We start from the raw sequence: 27,141 nt of genomic DNA on the forward strand, positions 1-27,141 counted from the left end.
TACAATGCAGAACATGAGAAGAAGCTGAAACGGAAATTTTGTGATTAAAAAGTGAAAATGGTCATCTCCTGCTGGGTCAATGGATGTTCCAATCGTGCCGGAGGTTCAGTTAAATTTAGTTTTTTAGCATTTGCCGACCCGGCGCCATTTCTGAGGGCAGAACAATAGTAGAAGCTGAAGCGAGTTAATTTCGTGATAAAAAGTGAAAATGGTGATCTCCTGCTGGGTCAATGGATGTTTAAATCGTGTCGGAGGTTCAGTTAAATTTGGATTTTACAGTATACCCGTCATTAGACTTCGTGAATGTGAGAAGACTAAGCTTTTGTCAGAACAATGACTGAGGTTATGGCTGGCGAGGATAAACAGGAAAGAAACTACCTCAAAACACGCAAGAATTTGTTGTTTTTTATTGCGAGTGTACACAAATATAAGTTAACACTTTGCAGTTTGAATTATGTCCTGTATGAACAAAATGACGAGATATTAAAAACATACAAAAACAACATTGTTTCCACTGTTCGATCGCGCCCGCGACTCTCTCACACACACACACACACACACACACACTCACATTCCAGCACGGCAATCTCAGATTATGTCCCTAAAGAACCCGCGTATAAAGTAGTTCCGCATTACATTAATTAATTTGCACGCGAGTTTTATTTATTTTCATACCGTGTATATTCATATTCATGCACATATTTCCAGGCTCGGAATTGCTCACATGTATTAAAACTCCTAGCCAATACCAGATAATGATACACATGATAATACTGTATCTGAGGCAAAGCTGCATAATCAGTGCTCAGTGCTTCCTTTGTTAGCGCATACGGATCCACACCATTTATGACAGAAATTTTCGCATTGTACCTCTCTCTGTCTTGTGTTAATAGAGTCTCTTTATAATCTCTGTCACTTTGTCTCTTCATGATTTTCGTAACATTATAAATGGAAAGAAATATTCGAAATTTGCTTGTAAAACTCATAGACAGTATGGTAAAACATTGTAAACACAGCAGCTTTTGCCCTCAAAGATGGCGTCTCCGGGGAGGTCAACGCACATTTCCACGGGTTTTAATAATAAAACTGGTCTGAAAGAATGAATATCATATTAAAGAAAACGTCGACATTAAGTTTGTAATTATTTAATAAATCGGAGTCGATGCGTGATTCGAATTTGAGTTGCTATGAAGGACTGCATATATATTTACATTTGAATCGATCGCTGTCTGTACGTGCATAGTGTTTTAAAATCTTAGATGCTGTGACGTCAGCGACGGCGTGCATGCTGTGATTAGAATTTTAGTTGCCATAGCGACTTGTGTTATGAATTCTGCAGAGACCAGGCGAAAACAAACTTTTGCAGAGAATTTTCTGTGCGAAACTTGAGACTTTGAAGCTGATTTCTGAGAGGAGACTTATTGTAGAAGGACATAGGAGGATATCTCCTTTATATAGAGTTACATTTTTGAAAGCGTCATAATTTCTGAGAATACTTTTATATATTTTTTTATAGTATTTCTGAGGAGATTTGTATTGTATTGTATTGTATTGTGTTGTGTTGTATTTTGTACTGATTTTATTGCAGTTTGGAGGTGGATGTCGATCATGTATCACAATCACATGATGGGTGAAACTGAAAGAGGAAGTGAGTGCTTTAATTTTTCAGTAAGGTACAGATACTCTAAAAGTGTACTTAAGTACAGTAAGTTACTCAAATAAATGTACTTTGCTACTGTCCACCTCTGCCGCTGCCAGACCCGACCCAGACACAGAGCCAGGATCGTCCTGGATATTTAACATCTCTGTCTTCTGAGTTTTCTGTTTCTGTGTCCACAGGTCAGGCTCACGGGACGAGGGTGAAGCAGAACCCAGATGATGGACGTCCGTCCACTTCATCTAAACACTCTCGCAGAGGTCAGAATAGGCTTTTACGTAATAAAGAAGTAATGGCTTAGTTTTCTATTTCTATTTTCAATGGCTGATTTGTCAACTAAACCAACTAAAGTAACGGTAAAACTTTATTTTGATGGTCCCTTTTGAACATTCTGTCGACTATAAGTAACTTTGCAACTACATGTCGACTAACTCTCATTAGAGTATCAGTAACGTTAGACTCTCTCCTTAATATCTGCAAACTCTTTATTGTGATGCTCCAACAACAGACACTCTACTGACAATAAGTAACTTTTCAACTACATGTCAACTTTACAATTCTAACCCTAACGGTCTACTAACTTACTCTAATGAGAGTTAGTCGACATGTGATAGGTGCAATGTTACTTATAGACAACTGAATGTCTGTTGGAGGAGCATCACAATAAAGAGTTTGCTGATATTAAGCAGAGACTCTGTTACACTATTAAGATTTTAATAGTAAAGTCAAAGTCAACTTTATTGTCGATTCTTCACATGTTCCAGACATACAAAGCAATCGAAATGACGTTTCCCTCCATCCCACGGTGAAGACAAAAACATGTAGTTAAAACTAGACTAGAGTTAAAAAACTAGACATAGCTAAAAACTATGTAACTATCACTATATATAGGCATCAATAAAATAGACATTTAAATTAAGTCTGCAAGTGACATGATAGTGCAAAAACAGTTTCGGTCATAGCAAACATCAGAAGTGTGCAAATGGCACTGTAGTGCAAAGACAGTTCAGTCATAGCAGCATCAAAAGTGTGCAAAATTGCCGTTTTTTCAATTGCCGTAAGTGGGGTTAATGTCAATTAACAGTAAGGATGAAATACTACAACTATGGTAAACAGAATAGAACATTTTATAAGGCCAGAAAATAGAATAACAAGTTAAAAATAGAGACGATAACAATATAACCTGTATTTCATATTGTAGGCCTAGACGTCGGGCGACAAGCCTATTCCACGGGGAGCAGTGCGATTAAAAAAAAACACACACACACAAAAAAAACACACAAACAAATTTAATACTAAAAATAACAAACAAAAGTAAATTATGTGCAATGAAGCTGATTATTTGTACTATTCTATTGAGGAATGAGACGAATGAAGAGCGCTTCTCGCTCGTGTGAGCGAACACACATTGGAACGTTTGGGCATTTCGTAACGAGTAAAGTCATGTGACGCGCAGTTCCTGGAGACAGAGACGACAGACAAACTCTTTGTTTTAAGTCAGTCTCAAACTCATATCCTGTGGGGGGTTTGGAGAAGGCATAGTTGCTTTATCGTGGGGGTGCAGGACCAACCCGAATAGGTGTTAAAGGGATACTCCACCGTTTTTTCATATTAAACTATGTTATTCCCTTAACTAAGACGAGTTGATACATACCTCTCTCGTCTCAGTGCGTGCACTAAATCGCTCTGTCTTGCGGCAAAACTTTGTTAGCACTTAGCTTAGCCCAGTTCATTCAATATGGGCCAAGCAGAGAAGCTACCAAACACCTCCACGTTTTCCCTATTTAAATACAGTTACTCGCGTAGTGTAACTCGACCTAGGACGGTGACACAAAACAAAACGTTGCGCTTTTCTAAGCGTGTAAAATGGATAACTATATTGTATGGCTGAATACCATAGCAAGTGCTTGTGAGCACTTCGACTTGGCGCAGTAATATCCATATGTAGGCCCTATATCTTAGTAAATTATAAATATTGTAGTTTTATTGATTGTATTTAAAGGTTTTCCACACACAATTCCAATTTAGCAGATACAGACCTCGCGATCAACCTCGTTTTATTGTAAGGTGAATTCAGCAAGGCATGCTGTACCTATCTTCTTCTTCTTCTTCTTCTTCTTCTTGTTTAATGGCGATTAACTCCAAAGGAGCATTACCGCCACCTACTGTGCTGTGCTGGATGGCAAATTAACCTTGGGTGATAAGTCTGAAGTTTAAAACTATTTCCTCTTTCTTCTTTCACAAATGGACCATTAACTATATTTCCTTGTTGAACCCTACTCTATCATCCCACATACATCATCATTATTTATCATACCTGTACCTATCTTTGAAGCAACAAAGGCTATTTGTTACAGTTTTTTCTTTCGTGATTTGTGTGGATGACACGCAGCGACATATACAGTATTATCAGCTGTATGGTGTGTTTTTACCCTGAAATGTTTAATTTCGAGACAGACCCGGCGCGCGCAGTGAGGGAGACAAAAGAAACGTACAAAAAAAAAGATCCAGCGCGAGAGCGAGGCAAAGAAAAACGCCTGTTCTTAATTTATGTTGCTTTGAACTGTTTTCGTTTTGTACCGTTTTCAATTTTAAACTTAGCTGCAATTTCTTTGACAATAGAAATTTAAAATGTTGCAAGAATAAGATTCTGTGTTTCTTACTTTGCATCGCAAAGGGAATAAACTCTATCGATGCAACCCTGTTTTAAATAAATAAACTGTCCCGACACTTTATTTATACCTTGAAATGTGCGATGGGTTTTCAAACTTAATTAATTGTATTTTTCTTTTACATTTTCATTGTTTATTTTTTTAATTGAAAGCAATACTGTATTGAAAGTATTTTTCCGATTTGTTCGATCTGTTTTGAAAAATGTCTTGCGTTGCTTTGGCCGGGTATCACTGTCAGTCATCTCAATTTCGTGAATGATTCACAAAAAAATAATTTAGCAGATTAAAGACGAGCTTCATCATCTTCATTTTCTGGTGCGATCGGCTGACAGTCTTCCTTCATCAGATGCGTCGTCTTTGCAGCGGCTCAACCGGAATGTTGCAAATTTATGTTGTAATGTACAATTGATAATTAAACAGATACATATTTAAGCATCAAGAACGGAAAAACATAAACACTGTCGGCTACACTGAGATTTGATCTCAAATCGCTTGAAGCGATGAGAAGCTCATGTTGATGCGTTGACCACAGAGCTATCGTCTGAATACTGTTAAACGCATGTCTTATGCTCTTACAAAGCCTCATTGATGTGGCCTAATATTTTTCTATTGCAATGTTTTATGTAGAATTTTTTTTTCATTATTCAATTTATTCAATTTAATTTCAGTATTGTGATTATGAATTCGTTCAATGTTTCATTTGAATTGATTTGCTACCAGCTTTCAATCGCTCTCAATGAGCCGCGGCGCGGCGGCAGATTACGCAATCAAGAGAATAAACTGACACTTTGCAAAGTCTGTGATTGTAGCGCCTCTTAGCAGTAAGAGGCTGCAAATACACACCCGCAATTTATCGCCACGGGAACGGTGGCGGTAAAAGTATTATTCTGGTTGAGTACCATCTGTAGTTGTTTTCATTTGTTTTTTCTTCATTTCAGAAAAAGCTCCAGGACGTATAAAGAAACCTGGTTTTTCTCTCAAGTCCTGGGTGACTAAGAAGTGCTCTTCCAGTAGTGCTGTGACTGTTGTGGAGCCTTTTATTCCTCCAGCAGATCCTGTTCCTGAACCATCATCACCACCTGCTCCAGATCACTCCAGCGTCAAGCCAAATAATGGTAAATTATTATTTCTCCATTATTTTAAACAGTATTATCTTGATATACACTCAAAATAAGGCTTGTTTTTACAGAATGTTCAAATTATTTCCCCCATTATAATATGTTCTCGACCAGAGCTGACATTAGATGAGTCTAATGGGTCTAATACAGATGGTAACTAACCAGAATGCCTATTACCGCGGCAAAAATAAACCAGTCGCATTTCAAATTCATTCGCGAAATGACCGCCAGGTGGCGCAAAGGGATATTGTGCAAAACAGCAGCAATTGCTGCATTTTTTTCAATTGCCGTAAGTGGGGTTAATGTCAATTAACAGTAAGGATGAAATACTACAACTATGGTAAACAGAATAGAACATTTTATAAGGCCAGAAAAATAGAATAACAAGTTAAAAATAGAGACGATAACAATATAACCTGTATTTCATATTGTAGGCCTAGACGTCGGTGGGCGACAAGCCTATTCCCCGGGGAGCAGTGCGATTAAATAAAAAACACACACACACAAAAAAAACACAAAAACAAATTTAATACCAAAAATAACAAACAAAAGTAAATGATGTGCAATGAAGCTGATTATTTGTACTATTCTATTGAGGAATGAGACGAATGAAGAGCGCTTCTCGCTCGTGTGAGCGAACACACATTGGAACGTTTGGGCATTTCGTAACGAGTAAAGTCATGTGACGCGCAGTTCCTGGAGACAGAGACGACAGACAAACTCTTTGTTTTAAGTCAGTCTCAAACTCATATCCTGTGGGGGGTTTGGAGAAGGCATAGTTGCTTTATCGTGGGGGTGCAGGACCAACCCGAATAGGTGTTAAAGGGATACTCCACCGTTTTTTCATATTAAACTATGTTATTCCCTTAACTAAGACGAGTTGATACATACCTCTCTCGTCTCAGTGCGTGCACTAAATCGCTCTGTCTTGCGGCAAAACTTTGTTAGCACTTAGCTTAGCCCAGTTCATTCAATATGGGCCAAGCAGAGAAGCTACCAAACACCTCCACGTTTTCCCTATTTAAATACAGTTACTCGCGTAGTGTAACTCGACCTAGGACGGTGACACAAAACAAAACGTTGCGCTTTTCTAAGCGTGTAAAATGGATAACTATATTGTATGGCTGAATACCATAGCAAGTGCTTGTGAGCACTTCGACTTGGCGCAGTAATATCCATATGTAGGCCCTATATCTTAGTAAATTATAAATATTGTAGTTTTATTGATTGTATTTAAAGGTTTTCCACACACAATTCCAATTTAGCAGATACAGACCTCGCGATCAACCTCGTTTTATTGTAAGGTGAATTCAGCAAGGCATGCTGTACCTATCTTCTTCTTCTTCTTCTTCTTCTTCTTGTTTAATGGCGATTAACTCCAAAGGAGCATTACCGCCACCTACTGTGCTGTGCTGGATGGCAAATTAACCTTGGGTGATAAGTCTGAAGTTTAAAACTATTTCCTCTTTCTTCTTTCACAAATGGACCATTAACTATATTTCCTTGTTGAACCCTACTCTATCATCCCACATACATCATCATTATTTATCATACCTGTACCTATCTTTGAAGCAACAAAGGCTATTTGTTACAGTTTTTTCTTTCGTGATTTGTGTGGATGACACGCAGCGACATATACAGTATTATCAGCTGTATGGTGTGTTTTTACCCTGAAATGTTTAATTTCGAGACAGACCCGGCGCGCGCAGTGAGGGAGACAAAAGAAACGTACTAAAAAAAGATCCAGCGCGAGAGCGAGGCAAAGAAAAACGCCTGTTCTTAATTTATGTTGCTTTGAACTGTTTTCGTTTTGTACCGTTTTCAATTTTAAACTTAGCTGCAATTTCTTTGACAATAGAAATTTAAAATGTTGCAAGAATAAGATTCTGTGTTTCTTACTTTGCATCGCAAAGGGAATAAACTCTATCGATGCAACCCTGTTTTAAATAAATAAACTGTCCCGACACTTTATTTATACCTTGAAATGTGCGATGGGTTTTCAAACTTAATTAATTGTATTTTTCTTTTACATTTTCATTGTTTATTTTTTTAATTGAAAGCAATACTGTATTGAAAGTATTTTTCCGATTTGTTCGATCTGTTTTGAAAAATGTCTTGCGTTGCTTTGGCCGGGTATCACTGTCAGTCATCTCAATTTCGTGAATGATTCACAAAAAAATTATTTAGCAGATTAAAGACGAGCTTCATCATCTTCATTTTCTGGTGCGATCGGCTGACAGTCTTCCTTCATCAGATGCGTCGTCTTTGCAGCGGCTCAACCGGAATGTTGCAAATTTATGTTGTAATGTACAATTGATAATTAAACAGATACATATTTAAGCATCAAGAACGGAAAAACATAAACACTGTCGGCTACACTGAGATTTGATCTCAAATCGCTTGAAGCGATGAGAAACTCATGTTGATGCGTTGACCACAGAGCTATCGTCTGAATACTGTTAAACGCATGTCTTATGCTCTTACAAAGCCTCATTGATGTGGCCTAATATTTTTCTATTGCAATGTTTTATGTTGAATTTTTTTTTATTATTCAATTTAATTTCAGTATTGTGATTATGAATTTCGTTCAATGTTTCATTTGAATTGATTTGCTACCAGCTTTCAATCGCTCTCAATGAGCCGCGGCGCGGCGGCAGATTACGCAATCAAGAGAATAAACTGACACTTTGCAAAGTCTGTGATTGTAGCGCCTCTTAGCAGTAAGAGGCTGCAAATACACACCCGCAATTTACCGCCGCGGGAACGGTGGCGGTAAAAGTATTATTCTGGTTGAGTACCATCTGTAGTTGTTTTCATTTGTTTTTTCTTCATTTCAGAAAAAGCTCCAGGACGTATAAAGAAACCTGGTTTTTCTCTCAAGTCCTGGGTGACTAAGAAGTGCTCTTCCAGTAGTGCTGTGACTGTTGTGGAGCCTTTTATTCCTCCAGCAGATCCTGTTCCTGAACCATCATCACCACCTGCTCCAGATCACTCCGGCGTCAAGCCAAATAATGGTAAATTATTATTTCTCCATTATTTTAAACAGTATTATCTTGATATACACTCAAAATAAGGCTTGTTTTTACAGAATATTCAAATTATTTCCCCCATTATAATATGTTCTCGACCAGAGCTGACATTAGATGAGTCTAATGGGTCTAATACAGATGGTAACTAACCAGAATGCCTATTACCGCGGCAAAAATAAACCAGTCGCATTTCAAAGTCATTCACGAAATGACCGCCAGGTGGCGCAAAGGGATATTGTGCAAAACAGCAACAATTGCTGCATTTTTTTCAATTGCCGTAAGTGGGGTTAATGTCAATTAACAGTAAGGATGAAATACTACAACTATGGTAAACAGAATAGAACATTTTATAAGGCCAGAAAAATAGAATAACAAGTTAAAAATAGAGACGATAACAATATAACCTGTATTTCATATTGTAGGCCTAGACGTCGGTGGGCGACAAGCCTATTCCCCGGGGAGCAGTGCGATTTAAAAAAAACACACACACACAAAAAAAACACAAAAACAAATTTAATACCAAAAATAACAAACAAAAGTAAATGATGTGCAATGAAGCTGATTATTTGTACTATTCTATTGAGGAATGAGACGAATGAAGAGCGCTTCTCGCTCGTGTGAGCGAACACACATTGGAACGTTTGGGCATTTCGTAACGAGTAAAGTCATGTGACGCGCAGTTCCTGGAGACAGAGACGACAGACAAACTTTTGTCGTTAGCCTAATGTGAATTAAAGTTTACAGTTTTGAACGATGTAGGCTACTCTACTCTTATCTGTATGACCGAAAAACTACAGAGTAGCCTATTAAGTTATTTTAGCTTGCAAACTCTTTATTTTAAGTCAGTCTCAAACTCATATCCTGTGGGGGGTTTGGAGAAGGCATAGTTGCTTTATCGTGGGGGTGCAGGACCAACCTGAATAGGTGTTAATGTTCCGTCTTTCATATGGAGAGTGTCGGATAGCCAGCCTGATGAGCAGGCAAAATTCTTTTAAGGATAAATCTCAAAATCTCCAAAAGTCCATATGTAGGCCCTATATCTTAGTAAATTATAAATATTGTAGTTTTATTCATTGTATTTAAAGGTTTTCCACACACAATTTCAATTTAGCAGATACAGACCTCGCGATCAACCTCGTTTTATTGTAAGGTGAATTCAGCAAGGCATGCTGTACCTATCTTTGAAGCAACAAAGGCTATTTGTTACAGTTTTTTCTTTCGTGATTTGTGTGGATGACACGCAGCGACATATACAGTATTATCAGCTGTATGGTGTGTTTTTACCCTGAAATGTTTAATTTCGAGACAGACCCGGCGCGCGCAGTGAGGGAGACAAAAGAAACGTACTAAAAAAAGATCCAGCGCGAGAGCGAGGCAAAGAAAAACGCCTGTTCTTAATTTATGTTGCTTTGAACTGTTTTCGTTTTGTACCGTTTTCAATTTTAAACTTAGCTGCAATTTCTTTGACAATAGAAATTTAAAATGTTGCAAGAATAAGATTCTGTGTTTCTTACTTTGCATCGCAAAGGGAATAAACTCTATCGATGCAACCCTGTTTTAAATAAATAAACTGTCCCGACACTTTATTTATACCTTGAAATGTGCGATGGGTTTTCAAACTTAATTAATTGTATTTTTCTTTTACATTTTCATTGTTTATTTTTTTAATTGAAAGCAATACTGTATTGAAAGTATTTTTCCGATTTGTTCGATCTGTTTTGAAAAATGTCTTGCGTTGCTTTGGCCGGGTATCACTGTCAGTCATCTCAATTTCGTGAATGATTCACAAAAAAATAATTTAGCAGATTAAAGACGAGCTTCATCATCTTCATTTTCTGGTGCGATCGGCTGACAGTCTTCCTTCATCAGATGCGTCGTCTTTGCAGCGGCTCAACCGGAATGTTGCAAATTTATGTTGTAATGTACAATTGATAATTAAACAGATACATATTTAAGCATCAAGAACGGAAAAACATAAACACTGTCGGCTACACTGAGATTTGATCTCAAATCGCTTGAAGCGATGAGAAACTCATGTTGATGCGTTGACCACAGAGCTATCGTCTGAATACTGTTAAACGCATGTCTTATGCTCTTACAAAGCCTCATTGATGTGGCCTAATATTTTTCTATTGCAATGTTTTATGTAGAATTTTTTTTTCATTATTCAATTTATTCAATTTAATTTCAGTATTGTGATTATGAATTCGTTCAATGTTTCATTTGAATTGATTTGCTACCAGCTTTCAATCGCTCTCAATGAGCCGCGGCGCGGCGGCAGATTACGCAATCAAGAGAATAAACTGACACTTTGCAAAGTCTGTGATTGTAGCGCCTCTTAGCAGTAAGAGGCTGCAAATACACACCCGCAATTTACCGCCACGGGAACGGTGGCGGTAAAAGTATTATTCTGGTTGAGTACCATCTGTAGTTGTTTTCATTTGTTTTTTCTTCATTTCAGAAAAAGCTCCAGGACGTATAAAGAAACCTGGTTTTTCTCTCAAGTCCTGGGTGACTAAGAAGTGCTCTTCCAGTAGTGCTGTGACTGTTGTGGAGCCTTTTATTCCTCCAGCAGATCCTGTTCCTGAACCATCATCACCACCTGCTCCAGATCACTCCGGCGTCAAGCCAAATAATGGTAAATTATTATTTCTCCATTATTTTAAACAGTATTATCTTGATATACACTCAAAATAAGGCTTGTTTTTACAGAATATTCAAATTATTTCCCCCATTATAATATGTTCTCGATCAGAGCTGACATTAGATGAGTCTAATGGGTCTAATACAGATGGTAACTAACCAGAATGCCTATTACCGCGGCAAAAATAAACCAGTCGCATTTCAAATTCATTCGCGAAATGACCGCCAGGTGGCGCAAAGGGATATTGTGCAAAACAGCAGCAATTGCTGCATTTTTTTCAATTGCCGTAAGTGGGGTTAATGTCAATTAACAGTAAGGATGAAATACTACAACTATGGTAAACAGAATAGAACATTTTATAAGGCCAGAAAAATAGAATAACAAGTTAAAAATAGAGACGATAACAATATAACCTGTATTTCATATTGTAGGCCTAGACGTCGGGCGACAAGCCTATTCCCCGGGGAGCAGTGCGATTAAATAAAAAACACACAAACACAAAAAAAACACAAAAACAAATTTAATACCAAAAATAACAAACAAAAGTAAATGATGTGCAATGAAGCTGATTATTTGTACTATTCTATTGAGGAATGAGACGAATGAAGAGCGCTTCTCGCTCGTGTGAGCGAACAGACATTGGAACGTTTGGGCATTTCGTAACGAGTAAAGTCATGTGACGCGCAGTTCCTGGAGACAGAGACGACAGACAAACTCTTTGTTTTAAGTCAGTCTCAAACTCATATCCTGTGGAGGGTTTGGAGAAGGCATAGTTGCTTTATCGTGGGGGTGCAGGACCAACCCGAATAGGTGTTAAAGGGATACTCCACCGTTTTTTCATATTAAACTATGTTATTCCCTTAACTAAGACGAGTTGATGCATACCTCTCTCGTCTCAGTGCGTGCACTAAATCGCTCTGTCTTGCGGCAAAACTTTGTTAGCACTTAGCTTAGCCCAGTTCATTCAATATGGGCCAAGCAGAGAAGCTACCAAACACCTCCACGTTTTCCCTATTTAAATACAGTTACTCGCGTAGTGTAACTCGACCTAGGACGGTGACACAAAACAAAACGTTGCGCTTTTCTAAGCGTGTAAAATGGATAACTATATTGTATGGCTGAATACCATAGCAAGTGCTTGTGAGCACTTCGACTTGGCGCAGTAATATCCATATGTAGGCCCTATATCTTAGTAAATTATAAATATTGTAGTTTTATTGATTGTATTTAAAGGTTTTCCACACACAATTCCAATTTAGCAGATACAGACCTCGCGATCAACCTCGTTTTATTGTAAGGTGAATTCAGCAAGGCATGCTGTACCTATCTTCTTCTTCTTCTTCTTCTTCTTGTTTAATGGCGATTAACTCCAAAGGAGCATTACCGCCACCTACTGTGCTGTGCTGGATGGCAAATTAACCTTGGGTGATAAGTCTGAAGTTTAAAACTATTTCCTCTTTCTTCTTTCACAAATGGACCATTAACTATATTTCCTTGTTGAACCCTACTCTATCATCCCACATACATCATCATTATTTATCATACCTGTACCTATCTTTGAAGCAACAAAGGCTATTTGTTACAGTTTTTTCTTTCGTGATTTGTGTGGATGACACGCAGCGACATATACAGTATTATCAGCTGTATGGTGTGTTTTTACCCTGAAATGTTTAATTTCGAGACAGACCCGGCGCGCGCAGTGAGGGAGACAAAAGAAACGTACTAAAAAAAGATCCAGCGCGAGAGCGAGGCAAAGAAAAACGCCTGTTCTTAATTTATGTTGCTTTGAACTGTTTTCGTTTTATACCGTTTTCAATTTTAAACTTAGCTGCAATTTCTTTGACAATAGAAATTTAAAATGTTGCAAGAAAAAGATTCTGTGTTTCTTACTTTGCATCGCAAAGGGAATAAACTCTATCGATGCAACCCTGTTTTAAATAAATAAACTGTCCCGACACTTTATTTATACCTTGAAATGTGCGATGGGTTTTCAAACTTAATTAATTGTATTTTTCTTTTACATTTTCATTGTTTATTTTTTTAATTGAAAGCAATACTGTATTGAAAGTATTTTTCCGATTTGTTCGATCTGTTTTGAAAAATGTCTTGCGTTGCTTTGGCCGGGTATCACTGTCAGTCATCTCAATTTCGTGAATGATTCACAAAAAAATAATTTAGCAGATTAAAGACGAGCTTCATCATCTTCATTTTCTGGTGCGATCGGCTGACAGTCTTCCTTCATCAGATGCGTCGTCTTTGCAGCGGCTCAACCGGAATGTTGCAAATTTATGTTGTAATGTACAATTGATAATTAAACAGATACATATTTAAGCATCAAGAACGGAAAAACATAAACACTGTCGGCTACACTGAGATTTGATCTCAAATCGCTTGAAGCGATGAGAAACTCATGTTGATGCGTTGACCACAGAGCTATCGTCTGAATACTGTTAAACGCATGTCTTATGCTCTTACAAAGCCTCATTGATGTGGCCTAATATTTTTCTATTGCAATGTTTTATGTTGAATTTTTTTTCATTATTCAATTTAATTTCAGTATTGTGATTATGAATTCGTTCAATGTTTCATTTGAATTGATTTGCTACCAGCTTTCAATCGCTCTCAATGAGCCGCGGCGCGGCAGCAGATTACGCAATCAAGAGAATAAACTGACACTTTGCAAAGTCTGTGATTGTAGCGCCTCTTAGCAGTAAGAGGCTGCAAATACACACCCGCAATTTACCGCCGCGGGAACGGTGGCGGTAAAAGTATTATTCTGGTTGAGTACCATCTGTAGTTGTTTTCATTTGTTTTTTCTTCATTTCAGAAAAAGCTCCAGGACGTATAAAGAAACCTGGTTTTTCTCTCAAGTCCTGGGTGACTAAGAAGTGCTCTTCCAGTAGTGCTGTGACTGTTGTGGAGCCTTTTATTCCTCCAGCAGATCCTGTTCCTGAACCATCATCACCACCTGCTCCAGATCACTCCAGCGTCAAGCCAAATAATGGTAAATTATTATTTCTCCATTATTTTAAACAGTATTATCTTGATATACACTCAAAATAAGGCTTGTTTTTACAGAATATTCAAATTATTTCCCCCATTATAATATGTTCTCGACCAGAGCTGACATTAGATGAGTCTAATGGGTCTAATACAGATGGTAACTAACCAGAATGCCTATTACCGCGGCAAAAATAAACCAGTCGCATTTCAAAGTCATTCGCGAAATGACCGCCAGGTGGCGCAAAGGGATATTGTGCAAAACAGCAGCAATTGCTGCATTTTTTTCAATTGCCGTAAGTGGGGTTAATGTCAATTAACAGTAAGGATGAAATACTACAACTATGGTAAACAGAATAGAACATTTTATAAGGCCAGAAAAATAGAATAACAAGTTAAAAATAGAGACGATAACAATATAACCTGTATTTCATATTGTAGGCCTAGACGTCGGGCGACAAGCCTATTCCCCGGGGAGCAGTGCGATTTAAAAAAAACACACACACACAAAAAAAACACAAAAACAAATTTAATACCAAAAATAACAAACAAAAGTAAATGATGTGCAATGAAGCTGATTATTTGTACTATTCTATTGAGGAATGAGACGAATGAAGAGCGCTTCTCGCTCGTGTGAGCGAACACACATTGGAACGTTTGGGCATTTCGTAACGAGTAAAGTCATGTGACGCGCAGTTCCTGGAGACAGAGACGACAGACAAACTTTTGTCGTTAGCCTAATGTGAATTAAAGTTTACAGTTTTGAACGATGTAGGCTACTCTACTCTTATCTGTATGACCGAAAAACTACAGAGTAGCCTATTAAGTTATTTTAGCTTGCAAACTCTTTATTTTAAGTCAGTCTCAAACTCATATCCTGTGGGGGGTTTGGAGAAGGCATAGTTGCTTTATCGTGGGGGTGCAGGACCAACCTGAATGGGTGTTAATGTTCCGTCTTTCATATGGAGAGTGTCGGATAGCCAGCCTGATGAGCAGGCAAAATTCTTTTAAGGATAAATCTCAAAATCTCCAAAAGTCCATATGTAGGCCCTATATCTTAGTAAATTATAAATATTGTAGTTTTATTGATTGTATTTAAAGGTTTTCCACACACAATTTCAATTTAGCAGATACAGACCTCGCGATCAACCTCGTTTTATTGTAAGGTGAATTCAGCAAGGCATGCTGTACCTATCTTTGAAGCAACAAAGGCTATTTGTTACAGTTTTTTCTTTCGTGATTTGTGTGGATGACACGCAGCGACATATACAGTATTATCAGCTGTATGGTGTGTTTTACCCTGAAATGTTTAATTTCGAGACAGACCCGGCGCGCGCAGTGAGGGAGACAAAAGAAACGTACTAAAAAAAGATCCAGCGCGAGAGCGAGGCAAAGAAAAACGCCTGTTCTTAATTTATGTTGCTTTGAACTGTTTTCGTTTTGTACCGTTTTCAATTTTAAACTTAGCTGCAATTTCTTTGACAATAGAAATTTAAAATGTTGCAAGAATAAGATTCTGTGTTTCTTACTTTGCATCGCAAAGGGAATAAACTCTATCGATGCAACCCTGTTTTAAATAAATAAACTGTCCCGACACTTTATTTATACCTTGAAATGTGCGATGGGTTTTCAAACTTAATTAATTGTATTTTTCTTTTACATTTTCATTGTTTATTTTTTTAATTGAAAGCAATACTGTATTGAAAGTATTTTTCCGATTTGTTCGATCTGTTTTGAAAAATGTCTTGCGTTGCTTTGGCCGGGTATCACTGTCAGTCATCTCAATTTCGTGAATGATTCACAAAAAAATAATATAGCAGATTAAAGAAGAGCTTCATCATCTTCATTTTCTGGTGCGATCGGCTGACAGTCTTCCTTCATCAGATGTGTCGTCTTTGCAGCGGCTCAACCGGAATGTTGCAAATTTATGTTGTAATGTACAATTGATAATTAAACAGATACATATTTAAGCATCAAGAACGGAAAAACATAAACACTGTCGGCTACACTGAGATTTGATCTCAAATCGCTTGAAGCGATGAGAAACTCATGTTGATGCGTTGACCACAGAGCTATCGTCTGAATACTGTTAAACGCATGTCTTATGCTCTTACAAAGCCTCATTGATGTGGCCTAATATTTTTCTATTGCAATGTTTTATGTAGAATTTTTTTTTCATTATTCAATTTATTCAATTTAATTTCAGTATTGTGATTATGAATTCGTTCAATGTTTCATTTGAATTGATTTGCTACCAGCTTTCAATCGCTCTCAATGAGCCGCGGCGCGGCAGCAGATTACGCAATCAAGAGAATAAACTGACACTTTGCAAAGTCTGTGATTGTAGCGCCTCTTAGCAGTAAGAGGCTGCAAATACACACCCGCAATTTATCGCCACGGGAACGGTGGCGGTAAAAGTATTATTCTGGTTGAGTACCATCTGTAGTTGTTTTCATTTGTTTTTTCTTCATTTCAGAAAAAGCTCCAGGACGTATAAAGAAACCTGGTTTTTCTCTCAAGTCCTGGGTGACTAAGAAGTGCTCTTCCAGTAGTGCTGTGACTGTTGTGGAGCCTTTTATTCCTCCAGCAGATCCTGTTCCTGAACCATCATCACCACCTGCTCCAGATCACTCCGGCGTCAAGCCAAATAATGGTAAATTATTATTTCTCCATTATTTTAAACAGTATTATCTTGATATACACTCAAAATAAGGCTTGTTTTTACAGAATATTCAAATTATTTCCCCCATTATAATATGTTCTCGATCAGAGCTGACATTAGATGAGTCTAATGGGTCTAATACAGATGGTAACTAACCAGAATGCCTATTACCGCGGCAAAAATAAACCAGTCGCATTTCAAAGTCATTCGCGAAATGACCGCCAGGTGGCGCAAAGGGATATTGTGCAAAACAGCAGCAATTGCTGCATTTTTTTCAATTGCCGTAAGTGGGGTTAATGTCAATTAACAGTAAGGATGAAATACTACAACTATGGTAAACAGAATAGAACATTTTATAAGGCCAGAAAAATAGAATAAGTTAAAAATAGAGACGATAACAATATAACCTGTATTTCATACAGTGGCGGTTCTAGACCACAGTAACTGGGGGGGCCAGCCAGGGGCCACTTGTGCTTTTAGGGGGCACACCTTTAACATTCATCTTAACCTATTTTCAGTATTATTTCAAGTCATTTTTCACCATGTCATGTACAGGGTACCCGCGGGGTCTTAAAAGCATTGAAAAAGTCTTAAATTTGATAATCTCAAATTAAGGCCTTAAAAGCCTTGAATTTGGTATACAAAGTCTTGAATTTCGTTACAAAGGTCTTAATTTTTGTTTGCCTTTTCTATGATTAAATTCAAACCGTAACAAAATTAGCTGTTACTAATGTAGACTAATTAAAAATTAGTCGCGTAACGTTGAGTGCACCTCGCGCTTCACGTCATAGAAGAACGCGCGAAAGCGCGCGCACCCGTTACGATGGTTACTAATCAGAGCTTTTCTGTTAAAAGAGCATGTTTTCTACCCGGTCTTTTCAGTAGTATCTGGCCATAACCATCCACGCGCGCTCTCTCTACATTGTTGAAGAAGCGCGGATGATCTGAAAACACAGACAAGCTGGAGTTCAGCGATCTTCATTTGAGAATATCTGTCACGAGCCGCTTGCGCTGTTTGTGCGACTAAATCTGCGATCAAAATGCAGGCTGATATACAGCAGTGTTTTTAATGTTGATCATTATGCGAGCAAGAATGCAATGTTTCCCAACTATCCACACGATTTCAAATGTGACAATGATTTTATACAACAGTAAAAAAAAAAAAGTAAAAAAAAAGGGTAACATTAAGTGATGTACTAAATTTTAAACAGGCTTATTGCTCTATTTTGCAACAAAATCTGTGGCTTTGACAAAGACAATGAGTTACCGCCACCTACTGGCGATTTTAATATCATATTTTTATTAATATTAAACGTTTTTTAACATTGAATATTTATTGAACATTGTTTTATTTAAAGCATTATTTATTTTTAAAAGTATTATAAAGGTGAAAAATGAAATGGAAAAATCGATTAAATGGGGCAAATATTGTCCCTTAATGGAAAGATGTGACTGCAGTCGTGGAAGAGAGGGGGTACGGCACTCAAAAAAATTGGAGAACTAAGGAAAAGGGATATGTAGAATTGCACAAGTGCTACTGCTAAAGAGTGCAATGTCAATACAGCCTGTTAGCTTAATTTTAATTTCTCATAAGCTTAATCGAATTGGCCTAGAGAGAATAATTGACATTTTCTGTCTAAAGACTACATATAAAATAGTTACCAAAATTAAAGTAACTGCAGTTTGACTAAAAGTAATGACTAAACGTTGACAAAAAATGCAAACACATTTCGTCAACTAAAACTATGAAAGGCAGAATGACTCAAATGTGACTAAGACCAATAAGCATTTTCGTCTGAAGATGAAGAGTAAGACTAAATCAAAAATGGCTGCCAAAATTAACATTGGGCTACACACGTGCACGCTACAACGCTGCTGCGTATGTATTAAATATGACTGATAATTTAAATAAAATGTTTTATTTAATTGAAATAGTCTACTTGTACATAATTATTTTTTAGGGTTTAAAATGTATACAGATTTGACATTTTCCCCTCATACTTCTGTCGGAATTGGTACGAAGTTGGGATTGAATTTCGTTTGAAATGGTATTAAAAAGGTCTTAAAAAGCCTTGAATTTAAGTTGGAGGATCCTGGGGGTACCCTGATGTATGACTGCAATCTCTAGAAAAAGCTAATAAATTATATTAGCTAAGCTAATAAAACAATTTCAATTCAAATGAATGTTTCATTATGTTTAATTGTAGTGTGATATAATGATCAATAATAACACATTTTTAGCATCTAAGCACATCTAGGCACTTTTTTTACACCTGGGGTGGGCGATATGGCAATAATATCATATTACGATTTTTTTTTTTTTTTCAGGAAAATCACGATTTTATCACGATTCTTTTTTCATGTTGGTTTTACTATTTTGCAAGTGACTGAGCATTACAGCCAAACTAATTTCCCTATTTTAAAAACAAAGCCTTATAGGTAACAAAATATAAAATAAAAAAGAATGGCAGACATTTAGGCCAAAGTCGCGAAGATAAAAATCTTTATAATAAAAGTAATTATTTTCTTTGTTATTAAAAATTAAGAACAGAGATACATATTACACATACACAACTTAATATACAAATGAAATAAACTGCTTTATTTTTTCAGCTATAGGTGTATTTAACAGTATGAGAAAGTAATTAAATGAACAAATATGAAAATAAAACACAACAGACTTAAAGTTCTCAGTCAAGAGCAGTGAATGATTTCCTCTGTGTGTTTTGTTGTTTTATTAACATTAAAGGGATAATTCTCCCCCAAAAAAGTCATAATTTACTCTCTTAAGTTGTTTTAAACCCGAATAAGTTTATTTCTTCTGTTGAAAATAAACGTTATTTGAAAGAATGTGAGTAACCACAACAGTTGATGTACCCCTGTGACTTCCATAGTATATATTTTTTCCTACTATGTATGGAAGTCAATGGGGACCAGCAACTGTTTGGTTTTGGGTGAACTATCTCTTTAAGGACAAGCGGCAGCATGTTTATTATTAGGGCTACTGTCTCTTTAAGAACTGCACGCGACACGTCTAATATACACGCATATGACAAGCAGATTTTAATTAATTTTCTCTGTTTGCTTTCACTTTAGACATAACCAACTTTGTTAATGTAAACAATGTCTGTATTTGACAGTATTAGCGCAATATAAGACTCAAAAGATAACTTAGTCCAGTAACAGGCTTTTAGTGCATGTGCGCGTCGAGTGTACGCGCTCAGTAAAGCGCATGTTTGAACAGCGCATCAGCAGCGAATGACATGTTTAACCGGCAAGGCTTTAAAGCACATGAAAATAATGAACTTTTGTGAACTGCAGTGTCCCGTTCCTCTGCGTTAACATTTGATGTGAATATACGTCGTGCTGCAGTGTAGCCTAGATGAAGGCGCCGCAACTGAATAAATGCGCAGTTGTTTGGTGTGATTTTACGATTCCAAATTTAGGGGGGCCAGAGGGGCGCCTGAAAATAGGTCTAATAGGTTAGACAAACTTAGTCCCGGTCACGTTGGAAGAAGTTACCGAGCTGGGGACTATTTTCAGGCGCTGCGTCATATCATTACGCCTGCTGCACTCATGGTACAGCCACATAGTTCCTTGATTATTACGCTGGAATGAGAGTAGTTCCTAGCCATATAGGCTTAGAAAATCGCAACTTTTCATTTTCCGTCGATCTTGGTACACGGTTTAACTACAGAAGAGTCAAGTTTTAAATAGGAAAAATATTGAAACTCTTTGGTCATTTTGAAAGAAATGCTACTGGACTCATCAGAATCAATGATCTGTGCTAAGCTATGCTAAAAGTGGTACCGTCAGACCCGGAGTTCGGCTGAATGGATTCTAAAACGGTAAAACTCAACTGTTTAACTCTGGGGGAGTTGTAAAATGAGCTTATTTCCGAAAAAAGTGGAGTATCCCTTTAATGAGCCGCGGCGCGGCGGCAGATTACGCAATCGAGAGAATAAACTGACACTTTGCAAAGTCTGTGATTGTAGCGCCTCTTAGCAGTAAGAGGCTGCAAATACACACCCGCAATTTATCGCCACGGGAACATAGTGCCATATGTTTTTGAAACAAAAAAAGCCTGTTCAGTGTTGAAATGCACTGCTTGAAAAAAATAGGCATTGCATTAACCATGCTTGCATTTTAATGCATTGTATTTTTAGGGCTTGCATTTTTATGGGCTGAAATTCAACATGGTTGAATATTTAAGCTGTGAATATTTCAATTAAAAACATTTCAAACACATTTTCATTATTAAAAATTCAATAATCCATATTCACCTTTCATATTTCACTTCCAAAATATTCAAACTGTTTAAAAATACAACCTATAATATTCAACAGGCATTTTTCAGTCTATTTTATTTCGCTTTGCAAATTCGCTTCCACAAATTCAGTGGTTCAAATTCGACATTGACATCCAGGAACTGCAGGAAAAGCAGTAGATTACCGAGCATACTCTCCATCTGCTGTTAGTCAATCTCACCAGCAGGTGGTGCAAAAGCGCGTGCTGTTGACGAAGACCAGCAACAGTTAGAAAAAGCCATTCATTCATAAAATGAAAATGATTATCTGTGTCAGTATATATGCGGAAAAGATGATAAATACACAAAAGCTGTGTTTGTTTCATTCAATAACTTCATTGTTACTTTCCCTGTGTAGCCTACATGTTATCAGCTTTCTCTACCATGAACGGGATTATAATCGGTTTCCCTCAATACCTCATACTCAAGGATTCCCCTTCCGTCGGGACAAAACGCTTAACGTAGCTTAATGGACTAATACAGTGATATAAGACCAAACTCACACCTTATTGGGGATGTAGGCTGTAGGCTTCTATATAGGCTACAGGCAAGCAGATGGACTAAGAATATGAACTTAACGTGCAAAGTTTCATGCTCAGCGTTTTCCAGTGATATACTGGCATAAAATCAACACTTGATCAATTAATACTAACACTTTCTCTTCTCTTCTCTTCTCTTCTCTTCTCTTCTCTTCTCTTCTCTTCTCTTCTCTTCTCTTCTCTTCTCTTCTCTTCTCTTCTCTTCTATTCTATTCTATTCTATTCTATTCTCTCTCTCTATATGTATATATATATTAGTATGCCTACGTGTACTGCATTAGGTTAAACTGGGAAGAGTCATAGCACTTGCATAATTGTTGTCCTCCTATTGTTAGTTTAACTGTAAATCGTTTTGGATAAAAGCGTCTGCTAAATTACTAAATGTAGCCTAAATGTAAAATTGGCTTGACATTGGACATTCGCACATTTAGGGACCGTCTCCAAAGTTGCATACAACATTAGCATACACGTTTCTAACTTCAATAGCAAACTTCAATTTATTTGAATAAATATCAAAAATCTAAAGGGTGCGCATTATGCCTGACACTACATGAACACTTTACAGTTGGTTTTATGACTGTAAGTCGTTCTATTCAAATGCTATTTAAGTTAGAAACGTGTATACCAATGTCGTATACACTTTAGAGACGGTCCCTAAATGTGCGACTGTCCAACGTCAAGCCAACTTTATGCCAGTCTATCACTGGGAAACGCTCAGCATTAAGCTTTGCGCGTTATTCTGAGTCCATCTGCTTGCCTGCGAGTTTGGTCTTTTAAATCACTGTAATTAGTCCATTAAGCTACGTTAAGCGTTTTATATGTCCAGCAGGGGAATCCTAGCCTGGTAATACCAAACTCTGCTACTTCGCTTTGCTTTGTAGACAGAGTCTGGCATGGCATAATTGAAAAGCGTTTTCTTTCTCGCGGGGAGGCGCTTGTCTGAAGTTTAAAATCATTGGTTCCCGTAAGCCAATCACATAACGTTTGGTTATGGTGTGTGTTATGCACATGCTCAGCCGCATCTAACTTCCACTGTAAACACATGTAGTATGATGCGAAACATCGAGCGAAATACCGGAGTGAACATGGCTGTGAACGACTTTTGTAGATTATGTGAAGTAAATCTACGCATCCACGGTCCAATCAGTGTCTACGTCACGGCTCTCAGCCCGCCCTCTGTTCCTTGATTGGCCGGCTGTTTTCAGGCCGGAGCAAAACGGAAAGCTATTACGCTGTCTCAGACTGAGTACAGAAGCGAAATGAAATTGAAAGGAAGTAAGAAGTCTGACGTAGTCAGGCTAGGGGAATCCTGAAGTATTGAGGGAAACCCTAATAGCCTGCATGCAGCACATTGCTGCAATATAAAGTTAAGGCAACTAAACAACCAAGAGAAATATATGTCAACCTCAAAAATGTAACATTGGATCTGTATCCGAATCGGGGAATAACATTATAATCTCGTTCACGGTAGAGAAAGATGCATGTAGGCTACACAGGAAAAGTAACCGTGAAGACACTGAATTTAACATAAAACAGCCGTCATAATAATCACAAATACACTTACATTGCTGTAAATGAGTTTTATGAATGAATGGCTTGCTCTAACTGTTGGTGGTCTTCGTCAACAACACGCGCTTTTGCACCACCTGCTGGTGAGATTGACTAACAGCAGATGGAGAGTATGCTCGGTAATCTACTGCTTTTCCTGCAGTTCCTGGATGTCAACGTAGTATTTTCTGTCGAATTTGAACCACTGAATTTGTGGAAGCGGATTTGCAAAGCGAAATAAAATGGACCGGAAATTGCCTGTTGAATATTTTAGGTTGTATTTTTAAACATTTTGAATATTTTGGAAGTGAAATATGAAAGGTGAATATGGATTATTGAATTTTTAATCATGAAAATGTGTTTGAAATGTTTTGAATTGAAATATTCACAGCTTAAATATTCAACCATGCTGAATTTCAGCCCATAAAAATGCAAGCCCTAAAAATACAATGCATTAAAATGCTTGCATGGTTAATGCAATGCATATTTTTACAAGTAGTGCAATTCAACAGGCTTTTTTGTTTCAAGAACATTTGGCATTATTTTACTTCCATACTTGTAGAATGTCTTAAAGGGACCAAAATAAAGTGAAACCAAAGTAACAATGTGATGTGACCGCTGACATTGATAATTAATATTATAAAAAAAATTAAATGTCTGATGTCTGAACTGTTCCATCCTCAGGCCAACAGGGTTTGTTCAGGTTCGACAGCCTCGAAGGGTTTCTGTGTCCTCCGCTGCCGGGTCAAGTTCCTGTCGAGCCAACAGAGACATCAACTGGCCGAACTGCTCAGGGTGCCGTGGAGGCTTCTCCCGTGAACAAGAGCTCAACAGGTGAGACTGAAATAAGGCTGGGCAGTGCAAAGTCTACAGATAGAGATTTTGCTATTTCATGCATAACTGAGTCAAGTTTTTAACATGTCCGGTCACATTTACTGTTGCTCGACCAGAACTGATATTTTTTAAAATAAAACAATGGATCTAGCAAGCTAATAATTGTCTCATATTTTTCTGTTTGTTTTTCAGAGTCCTTTGAGTCTCTCTATAACATGGAAAAATGTATTGGATCCGGACAATTTGGCAGTGTGTACCTGGGAACACGCAAATTTGATGGCAAAAAGGTAAATCTTACTGAATTGTACAAACATTTTTCTCTTGCATGCATCAAAACACATTTAAAACAATTTACAGATGGTTTAATACTTAGTACAAGGCCAGGTGCTTTAATACTGTTACTGTTATTGAAACTGTTTATTTATTTTTTTGTGCAGGTTGCCATCAAGCAGATATACAAGACTGACGATGATTGTTATCTTAATATTGTAAGTTGGCCAAAACCTGAATGTGTATCGAGTTGTTTAAGTGCAGATTACTGTAGTTAACACACCCGTAGGAAGCATTAGGTATAAATGTGATCAACAAATAAACCTAGAGGCACCAAATAACTTTGAGCTGAAAAGGCTCTTTTGAACGCATCTAAAAAGATCAAAGAATAGTACATTTCAAAATGATGTTTTCTTCAGATTTTTAACCAGCTAACATTCTGTCTGCTTCTTCTCTCTAGCCTGGGAATCCCAAACCTCTCCTTACAGAAGTGGCGCTGCTGCTGATGATGAAGCGAGAACCCATAAGCCCCTTCGTCATACAACTGTGCGAGTGGTTTGAACATCCTATAGAATTCAATCTGGTTATGGAGTATCCGGAGCCCTGCGAGACCTTGCATGACACAATCACTCGTCTACCTTGGAGTGACTCTTTCTCATGGGTCATCATGAGACAGGCTGTGCAGGCAGTGCAACACTGCATCCAACGTGGTGTTTTCCATAGTGACATTTATACGAAGAATATCCTGATTAATAAAAACACGCTAAAGCTCAAGCTGATAGATTTTGGCTGCGGTCAGCTATTTAGTAGTGAAGGCTACGAGAGCGACACATACAGGGGTGAGCATTGGGAGTGTGGAAACCTGAAGGTAGTGACTTACTAATTATTTGATGATGCTTTAAAAAAAAAAGCTCAACAATGTGCAAATGTCTTTCTTACAGGATTTATGGATTACACCCCACCTGAAGTCTTTACAGAACCTCGATTCCACGCCGTCCCAGCAAATATCTGGTCTCTTGGAGTGTTGCTGTACGAGTTGTCAAGCAGATGTCGTCCTTTTGATGGTGTAAAGGAAATCACACATGCCAAAGTTTCACTTCACCCCAAATTACCCATTGGTGAGTGAATATTGATGATAACATTGATAAACACACACATAAAGCAAACAATTTGTACAGAAAGTTAAAGGTTGTAGTGTGTCAGAATTTTCATATATAGCTCAACATACAGCGAGAGCATCGCTGTTTTCAAAAATGCCAGGTCATATGGTCATGACTAACCAGCTCTCTCCTTATTAAAATGTGTACAGAGTGCAGGAATCTGATTAGAAAGTGTCTAGTCCGGGATCCAACTAAACGCCCCAGCTTAGAGGAGATGTTACAACATCCATGGTTTGAACCAAACAACATATTTGTGATGTCGAGGAGACTCAAATCAGTGAGGAAAGATAACAGTCAGGGTATGATTATTATCTTTTGTCTTAAATTCTGGATTATTTGTAGTGAGATTTTCTAATTTTTGTTCATTGTAATGTTCTTGTTATAGTCAAATCAGCTTCATTTATATAGTTGTCAGGTTTAGAGATGAGTCGGACAGGTGAGTAGAATAAACAGTAGTTTATTAGGAACAGAAGCAAGGAACCATCAGATGTATAATTGAGTTGATATTGGCAATGTGGAATTGAATGAAGAATTTAGCTGGAGAAATAACAGAATGTCTTTTGCAGATGGAAGTAGACCAGGCTGGAAAACGGAGGATGAAGATCAACGGTGATGGCAGATGGTAAATAGGAACACAGACTGAAGATTAGTATTGCAGGTAATTAGAACAGGTAAGTCTTGGGAGTGAGTCTTGCATGGGTGCATGGGGGGCTGTTACTCCTATCAACAAGAGGAGTAACAGTGAGGCCAGCAGCGGAGAAGCTAAGAGAGCGAAGGGTTAGCAAAGAGGCCTTTTAAAGCCTGGTAAAGGTAACACCTTGCAGGGCTGGCATAACCAATGAGAAGGGTGGAATTTCTGGCGGGAGTTTCCTCTGTGGGAAAGATTTATGAGTCAATGGCACGCTGGATTGGTTTCTGAAGATGAAACTAAGAAAGATTCTTGTAATACTAATATGTTGCACAACTATCGGCATATCATGTACAAAATCATTTCGATCTTCAAAGTACCAATTTATAGAGACCAAACATGGTATGCGTGGGGTTACGTTGACTGTGGTTTCTATAATAAGATTAGGGCTGCACGATTAATCGCAATAAAACCGCACGCGATTTGGCAAAGGCTGCGATTATTTTAAGCGCAGCTTGTCAGTGGAGTGCGGCTGATCGGTAGTAAACACTGCCCCATTTGAACACCAGAGGGCGCTCTCACGCAAACACGCTAAATATGCCCCGCCGCAGAAGTACAATAACGGCGCATCATTCCAGGAAATCCCTGTCGCTGTAGCTGAATAGTCAGAAGATTGAAACGCTTTGATTAAACATGACTTATAAATGCACGACTGCCTTATTCTGTGTCAGAAGCTCATCATCTCACAGAAGGAGGAGCTCAACTGTCCTTATGAAGTGAGTTTGGAGTAAATGCATGTTATTAAATGTTGCATGTTATTAAAACGAGGTTCATAAAAGATTCTCGTGTTTGGAAAGATATTTGACTCGTGTTGTTTTTTTCAAATGCACGTTATAAGTGACTCAAACTCACAGTGCTTTCAGATGGAGCAGCGTTTACAGAGCCGTACATCAATGACAAACTGCGCATAAAAAAATAATCGCAGCCTTTGCGATTTTAAAATCGCGATAAGCGATCTCGATTTAAGTGCGATTACATGGAAATTGCGATTAATCGTGCAGCCCTAAATAAGAT

The 27,141-nt window shown here is 37.8% G+C and overlaps 1 protein-coding gene across 1 annotated transcript; it reads left to right on the plus strand.

Moving 5' to 3' along the window:
• LOC311276242 (uncharacterized protein) lies at positions 1 to 27,141 on the plus strand. The gene is made up of 14 exons (XM_084385813.1): positions 1 to 103; positions 1,840 to 1,917; positions 5,268 to 5,444; positions 8,285 to 8,461; positions 10,938 to 11,114; positions 13,948 to 14,124; positions 16,597 to 16,773; positions 23,860 to 24,009; positions 24,202 to 24,296; positions 24,447 to 24,497; positions 24,740 to 25,118; positions 25,221 to 25,397; positions 25,589 to 25,738; positions 26,006 to 27,141. The coding sequence occupies exons 1-14, from the start codon at positions 58 to 60 to the stop codon at positions 26,050 to 26,052; spliced, it is 2,058 nt and encodes a 685-aa protein (XP_084241939.1). The 5' UTR covers positions 1 to 57; the 3' UTR covers positions 26,053 to 27,141.

The sequence above is a fragment of the Rutilus rutilus genome (assembly GCF_951802725.1).
Source record: "Rutilus rutilus genome assembly, chromosome: 17".
Lineage (NCBI taxonomy): Eukaryota > Metazoa > Chordata > Actinopteri > Cypriniformes > Leuciscidae > Rutilus > Rutilus rutilus.

Coding starts and splice junctions, on each gene's coding strand:
- LOC311276242 (XM_084385813.1), top strand. CDS start 58: ATGGTCATCTCCTGCTGGGTCAATGGATGTTCCAATCGTGCCGGAG. Junction 8,462..10,937: donor CGGCGTCAAGCCAAATAATG/GTAAATTATTAT, acceptor TCTTCATTTCAG/AAAAAGCTCCAGGACGTATA. Junction 14,125..16,596: donor CAGCGTCAAGCCAAATAATG/GTAAATTATTAT, acceptor TCTTCATTTCAG/AAAAAGCTCCAGGACGTATA.